Raw genomic sequence first — 10,840 nt, forward strand, 5'->3', positions numbered from 1 at the left:
AAAAATGAATGGTAAAACTACCATTGCATGTAGTTTGAAAACAAAGTGTTTAATTTTTTTTAAAAAACCCTCCATTTCCCTTACTTGATATTCAAAGCATTTTTAACTATTTCATTGCCTTATACTAATTCATAGTTTTATGAAGGTTTTGGATGTAGAAACTTTTAGTTTGCTATCTTCTGTGTGTGTTTCAATCTTCCTCATCACCATTGTTTTTATGGTTAGATTTTTTTTTCCTCATTCGTTTATTTCCCTAACCTATCATTAAATTTTGATTCTTTGTTAAGTGAGGGCTCTGCTTCCAAGGATGGAAGTAAAACTGTTCCAAGAAATACTTTGATGAACTCATGAATTTCCACTTTTCCAAGAGCATCTGATCACAGAGCTCTTGTGAAAAAATTTCACACTGACTTAGACTATCTCTCATTCAAGGAAGCTTTTTCTAAAGACTTGGGTGTGGGAAGCTAGCCCTTATCTCTAGTCCTGAAGATTAGAAGCAGGTCAGATACTAAAGCACAAGGGACTATGGTAGGATAGCACAGGAGTCTTGGGATAGGCTTCTTAAATAAAGAGAGGTAAATACAAATGTTTGCAACATGCATAAGAATGTGGTTTGGACTTACATTACCTGAGGGGGGCTCAGGCGTGATACAAAAAGGTGATTGGATGCAGCTGGATTTAAGACATCAGAGTGGGCTTCAACCAGGATGAAAACATCAATGTTCCAGGATACATAGGACCCATAACTATGTTTAAAATGTTTTTTTTTCACATTAATGCATTGGGATTCAGTGAACTCAGAGGAAAGAGAGTTAGGGTCTCAAATTCAGAATAAAGAGACTTAAGGTTCTCATAAGTATGATGGAAAATAAGACTTTTACAGCTCTCCTGTCCTGTGTTCTGATCTGTGGACCACAAATATTCCTTTCTTCCCTGTGAGGAAGGAACTGTTAAGAGGATGCCTGCTCTCCTCCAGCAGCAAGCTCTGTTGTATTATACTCCTCTTCTTCCTAGGACTGTGACACAGGACTTCAGTCCTGATCTGAGTATGGACAAAGCAGCAGAATGCTGCCTAAACAATAGCAATTGACCCCTATAATCTCAATCTCCTTGTAATGCCCTTGCTATCTATGGTTTGAGAGCTCATGACGCAACTGCTTCTGATGATTCAATGGCTCCCAAGAACAGCTCCAGATCGGTTTGGGATGGAGTTGCACTAATGAGGTCTATGCTACACTGTGCCCCACTCTAACCTGGAATGAGCCTTTCCTGATGCTCTTCCAAGTAGTCCTTGGCAGTTTCTGGACTGAGAGGTATAGGAACCACCATCACCACTGACACTGACCCAGCCATGATGTTGCCTGTAACTAGATTTTTATGACCCATCTGGACTGTAACTTGCTCCTCTCCTATGCTGGTGCAACAGAGTTTTCTGGCTAATATTCCAAGTTATCATGGACTGGAAAATTGTTTCATTTCATCTTTTTGTCAGTTTTGACATTCGAGTACTTATTTTTTTTACAAGGCAATAGGATTAAATGACTTGCCCAGTGCCACACTAGCAGCTAAGTGATTAAGTGTTTGAGGCCAGATTTGAACTAAGTTACTCCTGACTCCAGGGCCTGTGCTCTATCCACTGAGCCACCTAGCTACCCCTTGAGTACTTTTTTAAAGTTCTTATTTAATGGTACTTGAAGAGATATGGGGAAGAGCTTTGGTCAATAAATGGTTTTACTACCCCATCATGTCTCTTAATAGATACTTAGAACTCTTGAGAATTCTACTTTTATTCGGACAAATGAAAGAAGTAAACTCAGGCACAGGTGGTGTTTATTAAAAAACAAAAAACACAAAATTAATCCATGAAAAAAAAAGAATTTTACTGGGAGAAGTAACCGAAAACAGATGACATAAAACATGACATGAAGAAGCATAAATGATCTTTTAAAATAGAGGGAAGGAGGGAATTCATGGGTATTATTTAAGTCCTACTCTCAACATATTTGGCTGAAAGATGGAAATACATACATACCCAATTGGGTTTGGAAATTTATTGTATCCTACAGGGAATTAGAAAAGGAGTAGGGAAAGAAAGAAGAAGGAGCTGGTATAAGGAAGGGAAAGGGAGAGTGAAAAGGTGAAAGGGATCAGGGGAGGAAGAAAAGAAAAGATTGATTGAAGGGAGACCAGATTTAGAGGATAATGAGGCAGCAGTCAGAAGCAAAGTACAAGTGAGATACAATCTCAGACACTTAATAATTACCTAGCTGTGTGGCCTTGGGCAAGCCACTTAACCCCATTTGCCTTGCAAAAAAAAAAAAAAAAAACTAAAAAAAAAGTACAAGTGAGGAGGGATAAAAACGAAAAGAAAGGGAAAAAAGTACAAATTGGAGAAGACCAGAAATCGATTATGACCCTAAGGGCAATGGAACAAGAGAAATTATATATATATATATATATATATACGTATATATATATATATACGTATATATATATATATGTATATATATGTATATATATATGTATATATATGTATATATATATATCCTTGAGAGACAGAAAAGCTAAGCAAATATACATGGGGGAAACTGGTAATTATCAAAATAAAAAACAGAATTCCCTCAAAAGTAACAAGGTAGAGGAACAAAAATAAAATACTTTTTGAGGCTCTGATTTTTTTTACATCCCCGGAGGACCAATTCAGTCTCATGTCTTTGATTTTCCATTATTTCTCATTAGATTTTGTATTTCATGAGTATGGACAGTCTGCAAAAAGAAGGCAAAAAGATATCTCTTTCAATATGAACTAGTGTTCTGATGCTAGGAAACTGATTGAAGCAGTTATATCCAAAAGCCTTTCAAAATATTTCTCATCTTTTCTGAAATATATATATGTATATATATATATATATATATATATATATATATATATATATATATATCCAATCAACATATATAAATTTTGATTAATACTGAATATGGTAAAAAAATCACTAGAGCTAGCTGTATAGATAATTTCTTAAGCATTCAGCATGCATGCCAACAGGGCAATAATTTACATTATGTGTGTGTGTGTATGTATATGTTTGTGTGTGTGTGTGTCCATGTGTGTGTGTGTGTGTGTATGTGTGCAGGTGTGGAGAGGGCTGTCATTTGGATTCTGTTATCAACACAAAGAAAGTGTGCTGAATGACATTCTATATTCATAGACTTCCCTGTTCATATGAGTGTGTCTTGTTATGTATATGCATTTTAATTATGCCTATATATATTTCATAAACAAATAATATGTAGTTATATAATAATTATCCCATTCTTCAAAAGTACATATATCATATATTATGATGGAATGTATTATATAAATTCTATATATATTGCAATATCAATTATATCATATTAGATAGTAATGACAATAAAAATTCCAATGTTCCTCCCAAATACTATGGGGTACAAGTAATTCACTAACCTCAATCTAGCTGCTCCCCACTTCCAAAAACGAGGATTGTAAACATGTGGCACCAGTTCATGTTTCTTTTATATTATTAAGAAATATTAAAATAATACTATTATTAACAATAATACTTCCAATAAATAGATAACAGTTAAAGGCTTGTAAAGTACTTTCCATTTATCATTGTACTCACTGGTTACTTTTTTAGTTGTTCTTATGATTCATTAAATGACACATGGTAAGAAGGAGAGGAGTGCTAGTTCAGATAAAATGTGCCACAATCAGACTATATCTACACCATAGTGCTCATTTCTGCAGAACATATTACTGAATGGATACTGTAATCAATCAATGAGAAATAAAGTTTAAAGATCTATTATGTTGCAGCACTGGCCTTGGAGTCAGGAGTACCTGGGTTCAAATCCAACCTCAGACACTTAATAATTATCTAACCATGTGGCCTTGGGCAATCCACTTAACCCCATTGCCTTGAAAAATCTAAAAAAAAAAAAAGAAAAAAGAAAAAAACATCTATTATGTTCATGGTGAACTCATTGAGTTCCTTGTAAAAATCTTGAATCTCTGCCTCATATATGTGTTTTAAAGATCACATATCTATTATTTGTTGAATAAATACTGCAGTGATCTTTACCACAAATGAGAAATCTCTGCTTAAAAAAGACAATAAACAAGTATTGGAAGTCAAGTACAAAGAAAAAATGAGAATACTAATTTTGGATCTCATCTTTTCTTTCTTTAATTCAATGTTTATCCTTTATAGATGACTAAAGGTTAAAAATTCAATTTTGAAAATTTGAATATTTCATTCAATTTTTATTGATCACTGTCATGTTCTATTTATGGTTTGTTAATACTATGAGAAACTTGTAATTCTGAATAAGGAATAAAACAAAACACTTTTAATTATTAATAGGTTTCCTGAGATCATCATTTGAAAATATTAATTTCATAGTATGTCATTGATGTATAAGTATTTGACATCTTCACTAGCAGGTTCAATCACAGTCAAATTACAAAGATATTAATGAAATTGCTTTAGTGCAATGTCTCTCTAACAGATCCTGGAAAGGTAGAGTCATTTCTAAACAATTATTGGAATGAATCTTTGATAGAATAACTGGAAGGTACAGGAATATACAAAATGTTCCCTATGACTTTGAAGTCATAATGATCATGCTTAAGTGCAGTAATTATTACAGATACTATATAATTTCATATACATTGTACTCAAGTTGATAGAAAAATGTCAAAAATAATTCATTAAATATATCGATATAAAGATAGAAAGTGGTTTACTTAAGAGAATAAACTTCTATTTCCTCTCTAAATTGACTATCAATAATATTACAATAAGATTTTGAAATGTGGCTTTTAAAGTCATGTGAGAAAGTAAATTCCACAATAAGAAATTGATTAATTAAATTATGGATGATTGGACAGGTCTATTACTCAATAACAAAAGACTTGACCTTAGTTTTACATTTACAAACATTTGTTAATTAAATCAGACATATTATTTTGACCAGAGAATATTATTCCTACTCAGTGAGCAGAATTCACTGCCATTTTAAAAAATTAGGTCTATTATCCATTGTAAGCAAAATATTTCTAATGATAATGAGTAGTTTATTTTTTGTTTATTCTAATAGAAATGGAAATTAACAATTTATTAGTCAATTAAAATTCAGAGATTTTTTTAAACCAAAGGAATCAAAATTGAATTGTGTTGAGTGCTGAATGTGGATTCATTTACAATTTCAATAAATGCTTAGACCATTATCAAAATTTTCTTTAAAACAAGTAATTTAACTAATATACTTACTTTGTCAGGTAGAATGCTTCATGTTTGAGTATCAAACTTCCATTTCATCTTCTATCTCATTATTTATCTGCAAAATTTCTTAGTGAGGAGAGTTTGCAACTTAGAGTCACAAACACAAGAGTTCCCATACTATTTCAGAAACATATTAAATGACCTGGGGGATCACTAGATTTCATTTAGCCTTAATTTTTACATCTGTTTTAAATATTCTCACAGATTTGTTGTGAAGATTGAATGAAGTAACATACTTTAATCATTTTGCAAATTTTCAATTATGATTAATTAATTGATAATGTTGATGATGGTGATTCCAAAAGATATTATGGCAAAGTTAGTCTTTTAGGATCTAAACTATCCTTTGAAAGAGAGGAGGGAAGAGAATGCATGTATTGAAAATACAAATGTAAAGGGAATCTTATTTGCATGCATAAACATTCTGGATAATGAGAATTAATAAACAATAGAAATATCTGTAAAAAAACTGAGGGACTATTGAGAGGAGAGGGATCAGGAAGAAATTCTCAAGATAAAGGAAGACTTTTATCCTTTCAAAAGGAATATCTATACTTCAAATATTCCTTTTCTTAATAATGCAAGGGCCAAGTGTACAAGAATAAATGACATGGAAAGAAAAACCTAGGTCTTGATCAACAGTCATTTCCTTAAGTCTCAAAAGTTTTCTTTTTTCCTTTTCCATGATGAATCCCCACAGATCTCTCAGAATCCAGGAAAATGGTCTTCTGTAGAGCAGGGGGTACAAATTTGCTCTACTCTATGGATTATGAGATTTCCTGATTTATTCTGCCTCAATGACATCTTGTAAAACATTGATTTCTCTATTGTTTAAATTATATTTGGTCAGAAGATGTTTCCATTTAGACAATATTCACCAACTGCTTTACATAACATTACCGAAGATCAAGGAAAATGTTTTACAGTCACAACTAAATAATGACATTGACACTAAGGTCAGAGTCAGTTTATATGTTGTGAAGGTTGAGATATTTTAGAAAGAAGAAAAGCATGCCAATGGACAACTTAGATGTGAATGATCATTTCTAGCCTCTCACACGTTACATTTTTATTTCTCCAATCCATACTTACTAAGCAGAGGAGTTCTGTAAGATGTTCTAAGAAAATATTATAACAATTACCCCTCTCTAAGTAGTATATTTTAAAAGTATAGACTAATAAAGATTAATTCAAGAGAGTACTCAAAAGACTTTTTACAAGCCTCAGTATAAACTCTCCAACTCTTCTATCTTTTTCTAGATAGAAATGGCATGTACACTTTCATGCTTTCAAAATTTCATAAGGAAAAGGGATGAATTCCCCTTATTCTCTAGCTTCTGAGGCTTCATCCCTTCTGTCACCAAATTGTACTTCTACAATTATTATTTAAATTATTATTATTATTAGATTATTTAGAGTAAAAAAATCAAGTCAATTAGAGTTGATTGTATTCTTATTAAAGTCCAGGAATTGGAGGAATGGTCCCTGAATCTCCACGAGACTTCAATGAGAAAACTATAAATATAGGCAAATCACTTTTTTTAAAGTAAAAGTCAACATCCCTGATCAATTAATCCTGGCCTGTTTCCAAGCTGACTATTGGATGAAGCTTGAAGTAATCAATGCATTTCTTTAATTATTATGATTTTTCTTTTCCTTGGGAGTTAATACTCCACAAATTTCCTTGCACTGAGTTAGCACAAATATTTCTGTACATTAAAGAAGACAATGTTTCATCTATCATAACATTCATTTCTACATACTTTCATTTCAAAATCCATAAAAATTTGGTAACTTTTCTACTGTTATGCTAAAAGCTGGGGATATAGAAAGAGGCAAAAGATAGCATCTGCAAAGACAGCTAGGTGGTGCAATATACAGAGGACCCACCCTGGAGTCAGAAAGACTCAAATTCATGAGTTCAAATCTGACCTCTGACACTTTTTGACCCGTCCCTAGTCAAAGCACCTATCTTTTTCTTTTGTTTCTCATCAATAAAAGATCTGGAGCATGAAATGACAAAACAATTCAGTATCTTGCCCAAGAAAAATTTCAAACATGGTCATGAAAAGTTGGAAAACCTGAAAAGCGACTGAAAAATAATAACAACAATTGTCTTTAAAAATCTTACAATCTAATAGGGAAGACATACGCAAATTTTTTTGAAAAAAATTGTATACAAGATAAAAAAAAAGTAATTAAAAGAAGGAAAGACAGAATTGAGAAAGTTTTAGAAAAGTTTGCTACAGAAGAAAGGATTTAAGGAAAACAAGGGGAAATCAGTAGTTAGAAATGAGAAGAAAAACATTCTAAACATGAGGACAACAAAGAAAATGTCTAAAGTCAAGAGACAGCACATCTTGTTGATGGAATATCCAGGCCAGGGTGACTTGGTCAAAGAGGAGATAATGGTGAGTAACACGCAAGAATATTAGAAAGGTAAGAGGGAATTAATATATGCATATGTGCTTGCAAGGGTATAGATATTGATCCTCAGTGGCATTTTTACTCATTCCTTCATCTTTCTTATTCAATTCCATTGAGTTGTTTCCAGATACATATGTAATTATAATCACTTTTACCCATATAGACAGAGACAGACAGACAAATAAATAAATATATATTTATAAAGCACATAATAAACATTATATATGTAGCTGAGTGTGTGTCTTCATCATACGTTTGGGATGAAACCATAAAATAGAGTATCTTTTGTCATTTTTATGCTTATTGAAAAATAGCAATTTTTATTTCAAAGTATTTATTTTTTCATTAAAAATACTTTGCTGCTACACAACTGCCTCATGGCATTTTTTACTTCCATATTTCTAAAGGTATAAATTAAGGGGTTTAAAAAAGGTGTCAAAATAGTATAAAATATTTCTACCATTTTATCAAAGGAGAAAGTGGTGGGAGGCCTTGCATATTCAAATATGCATGGAACAAATAACATAAACACAACTGTGATATGGGAGCTACAAGTGGAGAGGGCTTTGCGTTGTCCTTCTTTGCTGTACGTCCTCAAATTAAACAAGATCACTCCATAAGACACAAGTAAGAGGGAAAAAATTAAAATACATATGAACCCACTATTGGCAATCACCATAAATCCAAGGTCATGTGTATCAGTGCAAGCCAGTTCCAGTAGAGGGTACAAGTCACACATGAAGTGATTGATTACATTGGGGCCACAGAATGGTAATGGTAAAATGAAGAACATTTGGATAATAGAGTGTAGGAATCCTCCTGCCCAAGACACCCCTGCAAGTAATAAACATATACGCCTATTCATGATGGTCACATAGTGCAAGGGTTTACAGATGGCCACATATCGATCATAGGCCATGGCTGTGAGGACAATCACCTCAGCACCACCAAAAAAATGTTCTGCAAAAACCTGAGTCATGCAGCCTTCAAAGGAGATGCTTTTCTTCTTATAGAAAGAATCAACAATAACCTTGGGAACAATGACTGATGAGAAACATGCATCTAGGAAAGACAGAACTGCCAAGAAGAAGTACATGGGGGATGCAAAGAGTGAGGGGCTGCTAGTAATGGTCAAGACAATAAACAGGTTTCCCCCAAGAGTTGCAAGATAGAATAACAAAAACATGATGAATATGATTTTCTGAACACCTTGATTTTGTGTCAGTCCCAGGAGAATGAACTCAGTCACTTGGCTTTGATTTTCCATGATTTTGACATAGAGAGTAGTCTCTTAATGACTGTGTATTATCTGTAAAAAAGAGATAAAATGGGATTTTTTTCAGTGTAGATTGTACCACCAGTAAAATAAATATATTTAAATCATTTATGCTCCAAGAATCTTATAAACGTTTAAATGCCAAATGATAGGCAGTTGGGTACAAATGTGAACAAACTGATTTGGTGAATATGGCTTAGGGTGAATGAGATATTAAGAGAGGGAAAAAGTTGTTCAAATTTACAAAAACTCTCCCAGACATCTCATATATACACAAATCTAGTTTTTGGTGGGCAGTAAACTTGGTTCTGTATTCACCACAAGTAGAAAAGTTACTCTTCAAAAGTGATTTTAAAAGAGAGTGGGGAGGCTGATCTCCAAATATGCATGCACTTTACGTTCTATGGATATGAATACATTTTTATAACAATACATATTATTCCACCATTAGAAAATGATTGCAGAAAACACATGCAAGAGTGTGATCACTTCTGTTATATTCATTTCAGGGAGTCCATTGTAAAGAAGATACGAATATAGGAGGGTCAACACACTAGTGGCCTCAAGCTGAGACCATAGAATGAACAATTGAAGCCCCTGAGAATGCTTTGACTGGAGTACAAAAAAACTAGGGTCCTATTAAAATTTTCAGTATCTGAAGTATTCTTTAGAATAAGGGAGATTTCAGGGGTGGCTAGGTGGCACAGTGGATAAAAGCACTGGCCCTGCAGTCAGGAGTACCTGGGTTCAAATCCAGTCTCAGACACTTAATAATTACGTAGCTGTGTGGCCTTGGGCAAGCCACTTAACTCCGTTTGAGTTGCAAAAAACAAAAACCTAAAAAATAAAAGAATAAGGGAGATTTTTTTTTAGCATCCCAAGATAAACCCAGGAGCAAAGGTTAAAGTCTGAGTGAAAAATTCCAGTTTGATTTAACAAAGTCTTACTAATAATTAAAGCTATTCAAAATTGGAAGTATTCTCCTGAGAGAGGTAAAGAAGGGTGATCTCTTTGAGGGGAATGTTGGAATCAGAATTCATATTCAATTATGGATTATAGCAGGAGACATTTGGAGTCCCTTTACATGCTCAGATTATATGATTTTTTACTATATTAGGTACTTTCTTAGCATAAAATAATACAGAATAAGGATATAAATGGATTCATAAAATTAATAACTCAGTTATTCCAAGACTTAGAGTTTCATTACTTCATAAAATAACAGAATTGCAAAGGTAAAAAAGAAGAGAAATAAGGTATATGAATAAATAAATGTTTACTCAAAGCAGAAAGGGCTTTGGGTTTGTTCACAAAAACAAACACAAATTACCCAAAATATCACAAGATAGAATAAACTTCTGTTCCACTACTTGTGGAAGTCCCAAAAGGAAAAATTAGTTCATGTGACTTTATTTTTCCATTATAGATTCTCATACTTATCAATGACTTTGAAGTTAGAAGTAGCATGAAATAGAATTGGGCAAAATAGTTAATCTAATTGATGACAGTATTCAGGTCTTAAAGTTTTCAAAAGTCTGGAAGCAAAGTCAAGTTTACCTCACAAAATGTTAGAAGAGATTTCAGTGATCTTTAGTAATTCATACAGGAGAGAAATTCTTAATATAATATACCCCAAAATAATTTAATGATTTTAAAATAAAATAAAGGATTTTATCACCTTATGAGGTTGTGATTTTACTACTGCAATTCTTTACATTTTTGCGTAATATTTAGCTAAGCAATAGGGGCATTGGATCTTCTTGGCTAGTAAGCATTTGTTTGGAGGGGACAGTAATTTCTCTCATTCCCTTTCTCATATGGCCACAGGTCT

At 32.9% G+C, this 10,840-nt stretch overlaps 1 protein-coding gene across 1 annotated transcript; it reads right to left on the reverse strand.

The window, feature by feature from the left end:
* Positions 1 to 8,067: 8,067 nt before the first annotated feature.
* On the reverse strand, positions 8,068 to 9,009 carry LOC141517007 (olfactory receptor 4C15-like). The gene has a single exon (XM_074227947.1). The coding sequence runs from the start codon at positions 8,998 to 9,000 to the stop codon at positions 8,068 to 8,070; it is 933 nt and encodes a 310-aa protein (XP_074084048.1). The 5' UTR covers positions 9,001 to 9,009.
* Between the last annotated feature and the right edge of the window lie 1,831 nt (positions 9,010 to 10,840).

This window comes from Macrotis lagotis, chromosome 3 (assembly GCF_037893015.1).
Source record: "Macrotis lagotis isolate mMagLag1 chromosome 3, bilby.v1.9.chrom.fasta, whole genome shotgun sequence".
Lineage (NCBI taxonomy): Eukaryota > Metazoa > Chordata > Mammalia > Peramelemorphia > Peramelidae > Macrotis > Macrotis lagotis.

Excerpts from the sequence above, each read along its gene's own strand:
- LOC141517007 (XM_074227947.1), bottom strand. The coding sequence starts at position 9,000 with ATGGAAAATCAAAGCCAAGTGACTGAGTTCATTCTCCTGGGACTGACA.